This window comes from Mycetomoellerius zeteki, unplaced genomic scaffold (genome assembly GCF_001594055.1).
Source record: "Mycetomoellerius zeteki isolate Tzet28-1 unplaced genomic scaffold, Tzet1.0 scaffold301, whole genome shotgun sequence".
NCBI lineage: Eukaryota > Metazoa > Arthropoda > Insecta > Hymenoptera > Formicidae > Mycetomoellerius > Mycetomoellerius zeteki.
This window is the reverse complement of record NW_017257285.1, coordinates 135,029-153,572: the sequence shown is the minus strand read 5'-3', so window position 1 is coordinate 153,572 and position 18,544 is coordinate 135,029. Positions and strand designations below refer to the sequence as shown.

The window sequence follows — 18,544 nt, the reverse complement described above, 5'->3', positions numbered from 1 at the left end:
TAGACAAAATCGGTCGAAATGTGCAACCCCAAGTAGAACACAGAAGTCATGAGGACATCATCATGACCTCATTCGTCACTTATAAGTCAATTTGTAGATATCAAATGTATGACATCATGATGACGTTCTGTGATATCATTATGACTTAATTATAATTCCGTGTTCTACCTGGGACCTGACTTCAGGCCTGTCCTACATCTTGGAAAATTTAGTCTGCGTTATAAAAGAAATTATAATTTGAACACAAACTCTAATTTGATAACAATAAATACATTGTCAATATATGCTTAAAATTTAATTTTTAATTAATTTTCCTGCGTTTTACACGAGATCCACAGTATTCTATCTCTGCCTTGGTAACAATTTTACAGATCTGCATTTTAATGTCTGCTTGTACTTCATTAGGTAAATTCAACACAGTCTGTGCCATACTCTCAAAAAATAATTCAATACTATTCTTGTTAGATTTGGATATTGTCTTACTACTAGTACGCGAACCTTTATCATTACTATAATTTTTATCACTATTAGTATTACTACTACTTTTATTATTACTACTACTATTATTATTACTATTATTACTATCAGTGTTATTATTGTTATTACAATTATTTTTTACTATGATATCTGGCTTTTCAATTTTCACAATTTTATCAATTTTATTTTCATCAGTTATTGGTATAATATTTATGGTTTTACTTTTATTACTATCGTTAATGGTCTTACTATTAGCAACTGTTGGGTTAATGGTCTTACTGTTGACCATTGTTGTGTTAATGGTCTTACTGTTGACAACTGTTGTGTTAATGGTCTTATTGTCAGTATCGCTACTAAAAACGTCACTGTTATCATTGCTAATTGGTTTGATATCTTTTATCTTGTCAGATTCATCTGAAAGTGTAATGTGTCTAACGTGTGCAATGTAACCTTTTTCTTTCATTGTACTTGGTAGAATAACGCGATTTGATGGTAAAGTAGCCATATTCATTATTGGCAATCCAAATTTATGTCTCAGTATAGTTGAAGTACTAGGTTGTAAAGGTTTCGGCCGAATTGGGCGAAAACGGTTCTTCTTCAAAGTTTTCAAATCTACCTTCACATCCGTGGAATGACTTTGCTTTGACAAGGCTGAGATTTGTGAATTGTTGCTGTATTTACCTCTACCTCTACCTCTACCTCTGCTTCTTCCTCTGCCTCTACCTCTACCTCTACCTCTAATCTTCGTTGGCAAAATGGTAATATCAGCGTGTTCTTTTATTGAGGGAACTTCCACAAAGTTGATATTTAAATTTTCAGGCTTGAAATTTTGTTCAGATTCCATCTCGATTTTGACAATGCTTTGATCGATTTCTTTATATGTTTGGGAGCATGCTGTCTTATCCATTTTTCGATTATCAAAAATCGAACTTCTTTAAAATCTTCTAAGTTTATGTTATTCATTAATCCTGCAACAAAAAATATTCTGCTATAAAACATGTATCGCGTAACATTTTTATATTTAAAAATTTCGGATTATTTCTTTAAGTCATAATTATGACCCTTTGCAGTCCTATGTAGAGCTGAATATTTGCTCTCTTTCATTTCTATCTTCAAATATATAAGTTAGTACATTATAATGAGCAAATAATATTTTCAAAATTTCCATATAAATTTTTCCAAATATAATAGAATATCTTTAATTCAAATTAAATTAAAAATAAAATAATCCTCGCTCATTTGTGAGAAACAACTTGGAAAAAGTTAAAAACAATTGTATTTTTATCATATTCCTAAAAAGGAAAAAAGAAATAGCTTTTGATTTTTTTCATGTATGACGTATTGATAAAAGAAAACAAACATCTTTGCACATATCCTCTACGTTTAAAAATTAAGAATGTGTGATAAACTTTTTTTTGTTTATATATGCATATATTTTTTTAATGAAAATATCTTATGCATGCCAGAGGCATAGAAGGATGCTAATTGTGATTAAAACTAAGCTATTATATATTTAAGTGCATGAGACTACTCTTTTGTCAATTCTTAAGTTTACATCGCATTGCACGTACGGAGTATCATGTTGAATATCACAGCCAACCACCATGTTGTAACCGGTGTAATTGTGGAAACGACACAGGAAAACACGTAATATTCGCGTAGCAAAAACCGAGTTCACAATTGACAAAAACGACGAATTTACGTTAGTTTCAAATCGCGTCAACTTTGATTTTCCCAAGAGATCGATTTATTCGCAGCACAGTACCGTGATATCGAAATTGCAAAGCAACTTTTTTCGAAATAAGACGCAGTTGATCGCGTTCAATGGAAATAATAGTGAGGCTATCGGTAGCGTCGAACGGTGATCGAACACGATTGGTTTTCGCCCAGCAAATTAGCCGTGGGTATTACATATCTGAGACGCGACTATTCGTTGACGCTGAACGCGTCGAATGAGATTTGTCGGACCGGCCAGATCTAAAAGTAAGAGCCAATCATATTAGCTGCTCGACGAATCGTATTGTGGTACAATAGAAGATGGCAAAGCGTATTCGACAAGTTATTTTCTTGTCCGTTGTAAGCTACTTTGAGGATGGTAAAGCTTCTGAATAAATTTACGTTGTTTTCACAGTAGAATAATTAAAGATAATTGAAAAATAAATATTTTGACTGATATAAATATCTGAATAAGCTTATATCGCATTATTAAATTGATGTTTTATTATATATATGTATTTATCACACGCACGCACGCACGCACGCTCGCGCGCGCGCACACATACAATAATTATCATACAGCTTTATTATTATGCAATAAATATACATATTTAACTAACACTATACTCTAATACAATAATATATATAATATATATTTTACATTTATTATATATTATATAAATATAATATATATATAATATGCATATTATATATGCATATGTAACATAAAATATATTATATATCTATATTAGTAATAAAGTAATAAAATTAATATTACAAGTTAATCCTAAATTTTGTGTGTGTGTGTGTGTGTGTGTGTGGTGCAATTTATATATCTCTATCAAATATTAAACAAATAAATATAAGTATTAAATTTATTTTACAATAGCTCATACTAATATATAATCTTCTTTTTATTTTACTAATTTTTAATTCGCCTTATTTTAATTTTCTTATTTTTAAATTCATTAGTTTAAGAAGTTTATTCCTTAATAAATTCGTATAATAATTTGACAAAGACTGTTAATCGAGAGGCTTTAACTTATATTGAAGAGGAAGAGAAGAAAGAAAAATCGGAAACTGATTAAAAAATTTCCTAACATTTGTATACACCTTCGCTGTAATAGTTAAATCAAAAATTTAATGAATGAAAAAAATAAATTTTTCATTTGTCTCGAATTGTATTTCTCATTTTCCTATTCGAAGAAGAAGATATTGACATATGCAAGACATTTCACAAACACGTATTCAGCTATGAGAACATCGTAGAATTATGTACAAGTGATTTTAAATAAAAAAAATTTATGACAATATACATATATACGTTTAATTGATAACTTAATTTGAGATAAATTTAAAAACTTAAATTAAAATTTAATTTTATTGTTAAATTAAAATTATGTAAAAAGGCTCAATAAATTAAATAATATAACAAAGAAGGGCTACGAGCCTGAAACAAATCATTTAATATAAATTTCGACTTACATAAGAAAATGAACAATAATATAAAACATACGTTTCGACCAGTATCAGGTCATTCTCAATGTTGACAAAAAATAAATATTGTAATATAAAAATTAGAAATTATAAAATTCGTTAACATAATGAATAAATCCTATCTTAAGCTGTTCAATAAATACTGGCAATCTAGGTCATATATGTCCAATTAGATAAAAAAGTTTCCTCAACATAATGATGTCTGTTCGCTTTATTGTTATTATTAATATTTTCATTAATGAGAGATAGGCGTTATCGATCCGATTGGCGGATCCTGCCACTTAAATTCCTCTTGATAGGTGACATAAACTACCCAGTAGCAGACATTGAGTAGACCGAAAGACGCCGGGAAGACTATCCGCGCCACCCTGTCAATGTAAGATACGCTATTTATGTGTCTCCTCGACATACGATCGCCGCGTTTTCGATAGTTGCTAGCCACTTCCCGCTGCCGGCGACGCCTGTAATTTTAGATATTAATTGTAGCACAATATAGGTGTAACTATTAATAAAAAAGAAATAAATAAACAGAAAATAGTTATAAGATAAATAAGATAAATATGTATAATAGAATACTTCATAATTTACCTTTAAGATTTTAATTTAGCGACAATCTTGTTAATTAGTAATTAATTTATAAATGGTAGAAATGAAAAAGTAGTAATAAAAATAAATAATAAGAAGAAGATAGAACACTATATTAATTAGAATCTCTTAAAAAATTGAACAGAGATACTGCAGTGCGATATCGTATACTCTATAAAATTTGTTTTCTTAATTCATGATATACCTGAAAGCTTCATCTCCCGCTAAGCAATAAAGAAACTGCCTCCATATCGGTAAAATAAGTTCAGTTTGCGTCTGCCTCTCCATCGTTGACGGTTTCGAAGAAACAGCGACCGTGATGGAATGACAGGAGTCTCGTTCGTATGTGACGCTGTCCTGCTAAAAACGAAATTGAATCAGCAACGATGCTACTGATATTTCATAAAATAACTCTAAGAGAAATTGTCGGAGAAATTGTTTATTTATAAGAAAATAAAAGAAAATTAAGTATTTTTAGATTAGTCTCTGATGAAAAAAACGAGTATTTTAATATATTTATATTTATGATATATATAACGAGTAATTTATTATATATACATATATAGGAGATAAAAATGTATTGAATATATGTAAAAAATTAAAAAATTATGTAAAAATTACAGATTTTTAATAATGTATTTGGAAATAATACAAAAAGTTTTGCGGCGATTTAGAACTTGGATTAAAAATTATATTTCAGTAAGTAGAAGTTTTTAAAAAATTAATATATAAAGTTTGAAACTTTTCATTTAAACTGTAAAATTGTGTTGTTAAATATAAATATTGATCTTTCTCTTTCTCTCTCTTATTGAACCGTTTTATATATATAACATATATATAATCGTTTCGTTATGCATTCACTTTTATATGAAAGTATAAATCTTCAATTTCAATCATTTTTTGCAGCTAGACTATACATCTGTCGTTAATTCTTGCATTTTAATAATTTATAAATTAATCTTCTATGAATTGATCTGTTTTTAGGAAGAACTAGAATACACACAATATATAATGGTCTAGAAATATCTGAAGAACATTCTATATTTTAAAAAATCTTTTAGACTCTCTCCAATATCAAAATATTGATATTGATATTATGTCTTTGATATTGTTTAAGTGGCCTTATTATGAATTGCAGTAATCTTTATTGAAATCTTGAACTAACATTGTATAGTGCGGATATGAGAGAACCACGCTTTCTAGTACTCGTATCGATAATTTCTGGATGAACTGCCTGAGGGCTGCAAGAAATCATCGAGTGAAATGTATCCTCGAATTCCTCGCTAGTGATCCCCTTCCATTCTTCCCATTCATCGTCGTCCAACGGAATCTCGCCGCTACCAACCTGACAATTGTTCAAAATTAAATTGATAATATTGACTCAATAAATTATATTTTTTTTCCTATGTATATTTTTAATTAAAGTTGCGAAAATAATATAATTTAAATATTATTTGAATAATATTTTCCACAAACATATCCTATAAGCGCAAAATGTTCCTATAGAATGTTATATGGATATTATTAAAAAATTAAAATATGTTATTATAATATTTCGAGAATAGCATAAATATTTTTTTAATATTACGGGAATATTCTATAGAGGTTATATGTCCACTTATATAATACTCTAGGTATTATATCTTAATATTCCTGAAACATTATTAAAATACTTATAAATATTAATTATTTTTAATTTTGTGCAATTTGAATTCACAATCCAGTAACGAAAAGTTCTTATCAGTCTATGCTGCATCTTGTGCTAAAAAACGTTTCGACGTGATTTTAAGTACATATCCAGTTCTACAACTGTGCGCCAAAATCATTTTCAGTTTTTAAACTTATACTGAACAGATGTAACAGTTTTACAAATTAAAGTAAATGTGTTGTTATAATACTTTTAAAAATTCTCAGAACTTTATGAGAAGAAAATAAATTTTAATCTCTCGTTGTTTTTCTGTAAAGTTGATGGTATTTGAATAAAAAATTATTGAAAATCAATATTCAGCGATTTTTAGTAATTAATATCTCGTTAACCATTGCGAAAATTGCAAAATGGTAGAGAATTTTTCGATTCAGTTTAGTCCGCTCTATCTATACAAAAGAGATTGGCAAAAACTTACGGAACACTATATATCTTTTCTTAAAAGTCCCCATACAAGGAAGTGATTGAATACATAACAAAGTATCGTGATTACGTAAAATTATCACCTTCGTGAAGTAATGAACGCCGGCGAACTCCAAGAGAGTGGCGATGCAGTAACCGAAACTCATCAGTAGGAACCAATCCAGAGCGGTAGCGTATCTAACTTTCGGCAAATCCGTTCTGGAATCGAGGCTTATTGTCGATAACGTCAAGACGGTGGTGATACCTGGAAAATTTAGGATACAATGTTATCTGCGTAAGGCTAGGTTTTCTATTTAAGTACCTAAGGCACATACAGTGCCTAGAGCTTATAAAATTTTCAACGCTTCTAAATTTAAGAGAAGAGAAAATGATAAAGGCGCTAAACGATTGTTTATATTCAAAGGATAAATTACAAATGTAAAAAACAATGAAAATGTAAAGAAAAGCGATAAAAAGAGGCGTCTTACAAAATGATTGCAAGTACCTAAACCCACTCGATCGCTCGTCGCTTCACGATGGATCCAAAAGGATACCCAACTCAGCACGACTATCAAAACGCACGGCACATAAACCTGTCGATGTAAGAAAGTCTTTTCGTTACTTTGCATAAAAAAAAGACATTTATTTATCATTTGCAATAAGCACTACGATTTACGAACGCTTACTTGTATGAGAAAGTATCCGGTGTGGCGTTGCAAGTTAAAAGATACTTGCAGTACCGAGAACTCGCCCTCGCGACGGAAAAACGTGAGATTTCTGTACGGCGAACCCATTAAATCGAATTGTGACAGCGCCATTCCAGGAATGAAATTTACCGACAAACCTTCCTGCCATTCATAGACAAGCTGTCCCGATGTATACGCGTCTAACAAATAGAGAGACGTAACAATATATTATATAACATAAAAAGACAAATAATAATTATTTAATAAAATACTAGAAGCATTTCAGAGAAATATTGAAGATACCTGCATCTACTTCAATGACATCCTATAATAATTTTTTAGTTCCTTTTTAATTGAATTATTTATATCCGAGGGATGTTTTATTATAAATTCTATGAACATCTAATAGGTGAACAATTTAATAATTATTTAATTATTCGAGAGATGTATTTTTCTTTTTCTTATATTTATCCTTCGATTAATATAAATCCTAAACATTTAGGAATTCGTCGACAGACTTGCGATATATCCTTATACCGCATCCTACCCGGATATTTCTTTAGCCACCCGAATACAAATGACTAATCTTAAATCACGCATCTTGATTCGAGGAGAGTTTCATCACTAGTGCACGCTTATAATAATAAATTTTGATATTACACCACATCGTGGGCCATGATGCCAGCTGTTATGATAGAAAACGGAGCCGCTGTGTACCGTAAAGTCGAAACGTAAAGGAATATTGAATTTATTGCGATCATAACTTCGGCGTGGACGATCGCGAACGCTCGCCAAAGAATAATATCGTGGACGTTATGCATATGAGGAACAGCATAACGTGACATGCGAAGACGTACAAATGAAATATTATCTATTCTGGTTTTCTTACGAATGACTCTGTCGGCTTGAGTCTCAATTGATGCGCAAAGCATAGAAACATTGTATTTTTAAATAATCTGTAGAATTAATCCAAACACTGTATTTCCAAATAATCTTGCAATAAAAGAGCGATAAAGAGCTACGACTCATTAAATTAATAATGATCGAAAAGAAGATATAAGATTAAGAAATACAGATTTTATATCATATCGTGAAAACAAAAGTATGGTACGACTGAGCTCATGTCAATAAGTGCAACATAAAAAAAAGGCTGTGAAAATCAGAGTTATAAAAATTCATATAATTTCTTGTTTTGCTGAGTAAAAAAATTACATAATATAATATAATTTTGTTTTAACATATTAAATGACTCTTTAATTTAATTTTATAATTAAAAAATTTTTTCGCATTTTTCTTATTTCAAAAATTATTTTTTTAATATTGTGGCACTTAACTTCCTAAGATACAATATCACTATATGGTTACTTAAAAAATTGATACATACAGCTTCCCATTATTAACGGGCAAAACTGTCGATCCATAGGGAAGTTCCTTAACTCCATGGGGCATTTAGCCTTAATAGTGAGCCTGCATTACGAGACATTAAAAAAGAATTATTATGATCGAAAATAGATTAAAATATTTTCAAATATTAATGTCTAATTTGTCTACTTATAATTAGTCCTATATTTCCTTTCAATTATTTTATAAATAAAACTGTGATATTAATGTACATCTAACTCTATCATTTTATATCTAATTTCATTTTATATTACATTATTTTCCTTTTATGTCGTATACAGATTGGTTCTCAAAAATTTACGTCTATTGTAATTACTTTGTGAAAGCAGCAATGCTAATATTTCCACATGATATTTCGCGATAGAATATATTAAGCACATGTGCTTAATATATTCTGCAGAATTAAACTTCTTCATCCGTCGATCGCTTATATGTTTCTATGTTATGTCTATGCAACACTGACGTTTGTAAAAAAAGTCCGAGAATATATATCTCGTAGATATCGGATTCGAAATCGGATTCGATTTGCCACACAGTGCGTAAATTCACGCGCGAACAAACCTCATGGAGTACAATATATCGCCATCCTGGGAGATTCTTAGCAATTTGTTCGGCACAGTGATCGTGTGCACGTAACTATGCTTGCCATTGTAGAAGTATGTATCGGGACGCCAAATCCTTTCGACCATTTTGATGCTGAGGCTGAGAGACTTGATCGGGCCAAGGAAGCTTAGACGTGAGTCGCGCCAATATTGCCGAAAGTAGCAATCCATCGAGTAATCCTGTGTATGATGGAAGAATTTTTAAAACTGCACCAAGTCAGATTTCAAACAGATTTAAGGTAAATAAGGCAAAAATTTATTGAGGCTGCTTACTACTAGCAATTAAGCAATAGCATTCTTATATTAGTAAACGACCAATTAAAAATTATTGTTATATACTCTAAATTCGATTCCAAATATAAATATATTATATATTTTTGATATTGCATTAGGCTTAAATTTCTTTCGACCACTTTTTATGTCAACTTTGTAGTAACATAAAATTAATAAAAATGTTAAAATAATAAGACCAATTAGAGCGATTATTATTCTTGCAATAAATGTTTGATTTGTGTTACAATTATTAGAAATTGATGTAGGTATTTAAAATACTTTATCACAAATATAAAAAAAAGAAAGAAGGAAAAAAGAAAAAGTACATTTACTGGTGCATCTTCTTTACTGAGAAATTTCGAATCTCACCATATCAAGCTCAGACACTGGACCCATACTTCTAATTAGAATATTGGTTTTGACCACAGTGGGCACGCCTGAAAAAATGCCAAAAATTGCATAAATATGACTTATCAAATGTTACTATCAGTATGTCGGAAAGAGTTTAAAATATTCAGCTTTAACAAATTAAAAAGGATACCAAAATGGTGGTGATTATAAAATATAAGTCGATGATCGGATTTGTTCAGATAATTAGGATATGTGTTTAAACATATCATTTTTAAATTTAATTTTAATATGCAACAAACTATTGCAATAAATTTGGCATTATAACCTGGGGCTCTAGTTATCGATAATTAAGCGGTTAAACCACCGTGCGATCTTCCTCAGCTCTTCGAAATCCAATTATATCCGATATTATTTTTCGTTGATGCTGCGATTAGTGCAGGTGTAGGACATAATGCATCATGAAGTAGTTTCAGTGTTTTAGAGTATCTAACCGCAGCGTAATATAGCTTGTATTCATAAAATTAATATCGATATTAAATGCATGCGTACGCTTATTACATTTGTATGTAGTTTACGCTGTATATGATGTTCTAATGTCATTTATAAAAATTAATCTTTTAATTAATTATTCCATTAATCATTAAATATTACTTTTAAAACATTATATGACTGTGCCACTCATATCATAAGCATTTCTTTTTTTTAAAATACTAGGAATATTTGACTAAATAATGATCTCCATCTTTTCCTTTTTGCTTCGTGAATTTGATGCTTGTGATAAACTTATATAGATATAGATTTGTGAATATATGAACTTTTGAAATACTTGAAACAAATAATTAATATTTGAATATAGCATGTTTTTTTATGAGTGCACTTCGAACAACAATTTTGCACACTTCATCTTGTTTTCACTTTACATTTTTAGCGGGAACATTGTGAAACACGGTAGAGAAAAGATTAAAATTTATGCACTGACAAAAGAATAAATTGAAAATACAACTAAATACAATGGATTTCTGAAACGCGCATGTCTATATTATAAAAAAACCTGCAAAAGTACGCATGTAAATTTACAGGGAAGAAATTCTGCTTATTCTCTTGCATGATGCGAATATATGAGTTTCTAGAAAGAAAAACTTTCTACGGATACGATATCATCTGATCTATTAATTTTTTTTATGACTTCCGGATAGCAGGAAATTAACAATCATAATTATAATAATATGTAATTATAGTTACAAATACCAACAATTTTTCTCTCAGTGTACTAATCCTTATTTTTCTTACCTTTACCATGCGTGGGCAGCTGACTGTTTTCATAATTCATTAGTAGATTTTCGAGAACCATGGTGATGTTCTTTGAGACAACATCGTTCAGCGTAGCCCTCGGCATCCTGCTACCGATCGTCAACGTCGACTCCAACGATTCTAATGACGGCGTTGCGATGTCCGATGTTGCATTGGTTTCGAATGCATAATAATGATACTTATCCATAGTGAGTGGCACGAGAATGACGAAACTACGCATATAACACAGAAGTATGTTCATTATTCCACTAGCGATGAATTCCGTGCAATATTCTGTTTGTATAGAGATAATTATGTAGTGACAAGTTTCCTGCAAAATTTGAAATTCGTATTTTCTGATGAAAGTTTATTCTAGCTAGATGAAAGTCTATTCTTCGGTCTAAAAGTAAATGGTTCGTTGCGGAACAATTGTGTCCTCGAATATCTTGCTAATTAATAATAAAATTACACTCGCAGTTTGATAATTAAATTAGTTAACAAATGAAGCGAACTCTCTGAGCTATTTAATGCAGCAGTAAGAAATTTTTTCGACTGTATGACAATCATTCGATACATCATGCAAATTATTAATGAATTCAATGTAAATTATGTATAATCTAATCTTAACCAAAATCATTAAATTAAAAATTAAAGTACATTTTATTACTGCTTTAATAATTGAATCTTTTAACTTAATTATTAATTGTATCGAAATCGCGAATAAATTAGAAATAGTTTAAATGAAATAATAAAAAGATTTATAACAATATTCTTTTTGTGGTAACTGAAAATCAGCAAATCGAAATACGATAATTTAAATAGATGCACAAATAGATTAGAAGGATGTGATAAAAATTATAAGTAGGACATAATATATCTTATTAGATGTCGATGTCTGTCAAATTATATTTAACATTATGAATGGGTCCTAAATGTCGATAATTGAAATTCATTAAGTATTTAACGAACATGAGTGCACTTCATGGATGTGTGAATGGAATTGTTCACCGTAGATGTTCCATTTGATTTTAAAGTTGATATTCTGTTCTACCGAGAGAGATGCATTTCAATCCGTATCGATCACTCGCATTTTAAGCCTAAAACCTAAAGAGAACCTATAGTTAATACCATCAACAGTGCCTGAGCTTCAAATTTTTATAACGCTTTCGTTGCAACGACAGCAATCCTTTTGTATAATTAACGACGCGTGCAATATGTAATCAATATTTCTAATTTCTTAAGTACTAGCTGATGACGTGTATCTATATTCATATTTATTTCTATTAACTATATGATATGTATTTTTTGTTTTTAAATTATATTTTTATAAAAAAGAAATATATATATCTATTTTTATACATAATTAAGTGTTAATATTTTTAATTAAATTTAAAAACATTTTGTCACGTTGTGTGAAAGTCGATAACGCGTTTCGAAAATATGCGCGCGGTAGGTATTCGAGGCTTTTCTTCTCGAGCGTAACGTGACATAATAATGACGTTAACGCTACAAAGATGTTACAAGGAGTTATGTAGGACAGGCTGCGTTCTCTCTCAGCTCTTATGTCCACATTCCCTGTCGCCCTTCCGACATAGCCACCGCGAAATAGCATCGTCCGCGTGCCAGAACTTTGTTCCGGCGCAAGGAACGGACTATCCGCTATCGATAAACCGCGGCTCGCGATACACGCGAGAGGATATTCGTCCGCTAATCATAAGTGTAACGAGATCTTGTTGCTCTCGCGATATCCTTCGAAATCTTCTGTGTGTGCAAATTATAATATTTTATAAATATTTTATAAAATATTTTAAAAATCCGTGTGTCAGTTTCATAAAATAGTATAATAATCAGTTAATGTGTGATCAGAAATTATAATATTCTGAATATACACATTCAAATATTTTTCAACGAGATTGATTGTATTTGAGATAAGTTTGACACATTAACTTTTAATTTCCGAATTTTAGTTCTGCGAAACGACAAGTATATATGATACATTTAACGTCCAATGACTTTTCAAAATTGTATTGACATCTGACGTTATATCAACTCGCCGCATTAATTTTAATTTTTGCTATGAAGCTCGAAATATGATGAGTAATATAATAAAGTTGCAAAAGAGAGGAGTAAACGACGAGCACGTTTAGAGTTCGGTTTAAGGCATAAAGCGAGGTCGGTATCACGACGGGAAGGAAAAGTGAAGGAGAGTGCCTCTTGTCTCTCGCCGATTCAGCAGCATTCACCCGTGGTCCATGAGGGTTTCTTTCACTGTTTCGAGAGAACGTTGCCCCGTTACATCACAATCTTGTGAGATCGTATGCGCATTTTGCATCCGATTTTCGGGCCGCTTGAAGCAATCTTTAAGTGGGCTATATAAAGTTTCGAGTGATACAGCAAGATGTGTTTCGTTCATCGATTATGGAGGACACATTATCGATATTTTTTAGTGCAAAATAATAATTTTTATATATAAAAAGAAATATTGATATAATAAAGTAATTATAAATAAAATAATCATTAATCTTAAGTAATCACCACAGAGATGCACAGTAAGCTATTTCAACTTATAATTTGTGAATAATCAATGTAAAATGAAAAATTCGTAAGACTATTTTTATAAGCAACCGCGACTCAATAATTATAAAATTTTTTTAATTTAAGTACAATTAATTAATAAATTTTAATATATTTAATACATTTAATTCATTTAATTAATAAATTTTTGTATTTCAAAATAAGACTGCAAGCATTTGTTACATCAAAAATAAATCTTCAACATTGTTTGTTTTATAACGTTATAAAATATATACGGTCCAATTAATGGCAAGATTTCTTTTTCTTTAACGTATGTTGATATATAAACTTCATTATTGCGAAGAATTTTGATTGCATTTTTTTACTGTCATCGCTTTCTGCGCAATGTGAATTAAAACATTGGCACGGATAAATTTATATCCAACAGAGATTTGGGGGAATTAGCTCACCTGAAATGTATTTCATACTTCATTTGCAGCTCATTAATTGTGTTCTATTGATTTAGAAACTAAGTATAAATGAGTATTATGACAATCGATCAATTTTGTTTTCAAGTCAAATCTCTCTTTGTAGAACACGCAGCGCATTCGTAGAATTCAGAACACAGTCAGCTGATATTATTTGACGTTAAAATGACGATAAATATCTTTAATTAATAATCTTTAATTAAATCTAAAAATCTTTAATTAATAAATGCCATTCCATTATTTTTTACTTGATAAAAATGCGTAGTATGAATGCGTCATTGTATAAAAAAGGATAAATTTGAAGCAAATTTAAAAGACATAGAATCATATATCTATTCGCATTATTATAGACTGAACGTTGTTATTTCTATTTGAGAATAAACTTTTATTTTGTCACACCTCTAATTATTTGCTAGAGACAAAAATCTTACCATTTATTGTAAAATCATTCTTAAGATCGAAATTGACGCGAAGGCTTTACAGTTAAATATCATGTGAAAGAACGCGATTCCTAAATGCTTTTGACGTTTATATTTGTATGAATAATAACTTGTTAGATATGCTTGATTAAATTCAAAGAGTAATTATGTCTGTTTTGGTAGATGCTTCGAAATCTGTTCTTAAAACATTCAGAGGCTCTTACAAACTGCGCAATCTACGCATATACCAATAATATAATTGCTTGAGATGCACCTTTGGATTTTATGCATCAAAAGCGGCTTTGATATACGATTGAAATTTTCATTATTTCAAGATGGTATGCAAAGCGCTTACGAATGCATATAAAACAAAAGTTGTATTAAGTAATGCCGACCTGAATAACAATGGATGATGTTACAGCTTTCTACACAGAATGGAAAATGCACAATATTATTGTAAGTTATTTAGGTTTTTAAGATGAAACAATTTAAAAAAAAAGTTTAATCAAAATTCAGACAATTACATGTAATTTAATGATATAAAGGCAAGAAACATTATAATTATTTTTTAACGGCAATGTAATTACAATTACCTCTGAGTACAAATTAAACGCTTCATTTATTTGCATTTGATGTAATTATAATTATTTCTGAATGCAAAATAAATACTTTTAATAATTAAATTTAATAAATAAATTTAATAGTTTGAATTTAATAAATTTATTCATATTCGATTGTTTAATATTTCTTTATGTAATTACAAATTGCATCATAGTTAATAGCTAGTCTATCTATCAACTATGCTAAAAAATTGCATGATTATATTGTAGTACAATTGATAGATATAAATATTTGGAGTAAATTTTGAATGCTTATTTACGAAAAAAATAGGTAACATATAAATTAAGAGAAGAGGCATGATCTTAATAATGTCGCAATAACTAAACTAATAAATAACTGCAAGATTGAGAAATAAAATTCTTAGATATCTTGCTTCTCTGTCACTGCACAGGCAGTCACAATATGAAAATCTGTTTTATGACTGAACGTGAAAGGAATTAGTTAATTATTAGCATCGTTTAGAATGTGTTGGTTTCCTTCACATACGTGTAATTTGTACTAAAATATATAATATAATGCGATCCAATTATATCAATATAAATATTCCAAGGAAAATCAACTATGCTAAAAAAGAGAATATGATAAAGTAATTATTAAATAAAGACGTTTTAAAGAAATTGCCATACTTGATAGAGTTACATTTTAATAAAAATAAAATAAATATTTAATAAAATTTGAATAAAAATAATAAAAACGTTTTTTATTTCGCGCACTTGTTTATAATTTTAATTAAACTTAACACGTTGAAGGATAATTTAAACGACGTTCATTTATTTTATTGATATTGAACATCATAAAAAGTACAATATAAAAAAACAAAGCATTTTATTATAATGCGCTGTTAAAATAAATACCATATTATTATACATAAGATATTGTTAAAATAAATGTAAAATGTGTGGTGATCGAAACGTTTTGTTACTCCGCGATAATTTTCGTTACGACGTGGCGACCAATTAACAATTATTTTACTCACAGCAACAGCTTGCTCGATGTCATTCTCTCGGTGTGATCCGCTCTGCTAAAATTTCAAAAATACGTTCGTCGAATCGATGTCCGATGAGTTTAACACTCGCCACGAGGTGCGACAGACCATTGCGGCGCCCGCGTGGATGTTCCTACCACGAACCCCCCTAAGACGCGGACTTACAAGCGTCGCGACGCGCAAGCCCCGAAATCACGCCGCAGTACATTTGCTATTAATCCTTTAACGCGCCACGCGTGTGGTTATCGCGTGATAAACTTGCGGTCTAAAAGTCTAAATAATTTGTGTTTTAATTAATTCAATCTCTCTTCTACTCTCTTATGGTTTATATGATAATATAAAAGATAATTTCGCGAAAATATGAAAGATAATTTCGAAACTCATAATAAACGGAAAAGTTTGTACGATTTATCAGCTTAATCGTAGTGTTAAGAAAGATAAAGCTGAAGATCTTAATACAAAAAGATGAAAACTTTTGAATTTTAATCGACTGGTAGGTGAAGAATTTTGTACATTGGACTTCAGGCAGTCAGGCAGAAATTCAGTTCTTCATCTAAATGGACGTTCTGTCTTTTAAATTCTAATATATATTTCGAATTAGAAAAATACTACTTCATATTTTGTAAATGTATAAAATTTTTCTCTGATTATTACAAAGTTCTTAAAACATTTGAAATGTAAAGAAAGAGCTGCAAAATCGTATTTGACGGTTTAGATTATATTTGCAATCAACGAGATTTTGTACATGATTTCTCTCGTCGAATCACACTAAACTTTTAGCGGTTACTAACTTTAAACTCGCGTTAATCAGCAAATTTCTAGATGTGTGCTTCTGATCGTCGTGTTTCAATTAGGCTTCGTTTAGACGAATCGATTTCGTTTACGATACAAAATTTAAATCTTCTGTTATTGTATGAGTACTCATGTCGAATTTTAAACAGTAAAAATTTTTATACTTTGTGCGAATTTTATGAAAAAATTCCTCGAACAACAAAGAAAGTTTTACTTAGACTTTATCTCATTTTCATTTTTACATTTTTTGTACCTTGTAAAACAGAGTGGTGAAAAGGTGAAAAATTATGCATTGATAGAAGGGTTAAATGGTTTTGCCAACAAGCTGATTCAAATAGAACACGGATCCTAAAAACAAATTATTATGTTAAGAAAATTTAATATTTAATTTTTAATTATTTAATTTATAATTCTAATTATTCGTAATTCACTCTTAAAAATGTAATTAATATAAAATAATATCTACTGCAACTTAATTCTCAAAAATAATTTCCTCATCTTTTTTGACGATTAATTAAAATAATAAACAGACGTCTTCTTATAAATAAGAAAGTTTTATAGAAATCGAGTTTGGGAGAAGTGGTCCCTTGATTTGGAAACGACCCCTGCGAAGATACTGTGCTGTGATTTCTTACTTGCGTTTCTTCGTGGACATGTCAAAACTGATCGAAACGCGTCTTCCAAAACGCCGGGTGTTGAAATGATTTCCGATCAGCGATGGCGTTGCCGACAGGAAAATTCTTATCGTCTCTGCAAGGTAAGTGAACCCATCCTGCCGACGGAGACTGTTCATCGATTGTAAATCTAACTGCTATTGCGCTATCAAGAGGCCATTTTACTAGGTTTTACAATTAGCGCATAAAATTACACTGTCCAATGTAATACATTTTAGATCACGAACGGAATAAAACGATTCTTACAGCTTTTTTATAACTAAAAATGAATCCGTAAATATAATTGTTCTATCACGTCATGTTTTTGAGAAAATTGAATCTAAAAGTACCGAAAATTGGCATTTTTGGGTACCTTTGAGCTAAAGTATCTCAAAAGCGTGACATAATAGAACAATTTCATTTACGGATTCATTTACAGCGATAAAAAATTGATAAAAGTTATCTATTATATTGGCTGCTTTCGTTCTTCATCTAATTCCAAGAAAATTAAGTAAAGGCGTTTATCGAGAATTGCAATGCTACGACATAAATATATAATAAATTTCTGCGATAAGAATTTTCGTTTAAGATTTTAATAAAGAATTTGTTTTTAACGATGCTCGCAAATTATTCTGTATATTACTGCAAAGTGCTTCAAATTATGATAGTTTACTTATCTGATATCTTTGTTGCGATAACGTGTAATATGACGCGGAAGTGAATCTTCATTAATGCTTAGTCGAGGGACCATTAATTTGATCTTATCTCCGCGCTCGTGCCTTTTACTCTTATTTTTAAGATGGTCGCATTTAAAAACCTTGAACTCATTAAGGCGTGGAGCACATCTCGAAGAGATTCACGAATATTTGTGCATCCTCTCAAACTCCTTTTCAAATATTAAATTATTTCTATTATCAAAGTAACATATAAAAAAATGGATTGGTTGATATGAATTGACAAAAATACATAATTAGTACTTCAAGAAGTGTCGCCTTTTCCGTCTAGTTTTATTATTTTTACGCAAAGTCTTCATGCAACGATATATCAGGAAAAGCCGATCGATTCTTGCTGCATATCGCAAGATAAG

At 30.1% G+C, this 18,544-nt stretch overlaps 2 protein-coding genes across 2 annotated transcripts; both read right to left on the bottom strand.

Moving 5' to 3' along the window:
* Positions 1 to 661: 661 nt before the first annotated feature.
* LOC108724511 (uncharacterized) lies at positions 662 to 2,273 on the bottom strand (the record flags this gene model as incomplete). The annotated part of the gene is made up of 2 exons (XM_018450933.1): positions 2,049 to 2,273; positions 662 to 1,445 (listed from the first exon to the last, which is right to left on the bottom strand). A coding segment is annotated over exon 2 (723 nt), but the record flags the coding sequence as incomplete, so codon positions are not given.
* A 1,622-nt stretch (positions 2,274 to 3,895) lies between these two features.
* Positions 3,896 to 16,030, bottom strand: LOC108724510 (gamma-aminobutyric acid receptor alpha-like). Its single transcript, XM_018450931.1, has 11 exons — positions 16,004 to 16,030; positions 10,986 to 11,218; positions 9,714 to 9,781; positions 9,031 to 9,251; positions 8,453 to 8,535; positions 7,069 to 7,268; positions 6,888 to 6,975; positions 6,487 to 6,647; positions 5,441 to 5,620; positions 4,481 to 4,632; positions 3,896 to 4,151 (listed from the first exon to the last, which is right to left on the bottom strand). Exons 1-11 carry the CDS (start codon positions 16,024 to 16,026, stop codon positions 3,926 to 3,928), a joined length of 1,635 nt encoding a protein of 544 aa, XP_018306433.1. The 5' UTR covers positions 16,027 to 16,030; the 3' UTR covers positions 3,896 to 3,925.
* Between the last annotated feature and the right edge of the window lie 2,514 nt (positions 16,031 to 18,544).

What these genes read in the sequence shown, in the direction of transcription:
- LOC108724510 (XM_018450931.1), bottom strand. Translation starts at nt 16,026, where the DNA reads ATGACATCGAGCAAGCTGTTGCT. An exon ending in ACATCGAGCAAGCTGTTGCT is followed by an intron (nt 11,219 to 16,003) that starts GTGAGTAAAATA and finishes TTATATGCGTAG; the next exon opens with TTTCGTCATTCTCGTGCCAC. An exon ending in CAGTGTCTGAGCTTGATATG is followed by an intron (nt 9,252 to 9,713) that starts GTGAGATTCGAA and finishes CATCATACACAG; the next exon opens with GATTACTCGATGGATTGCTA.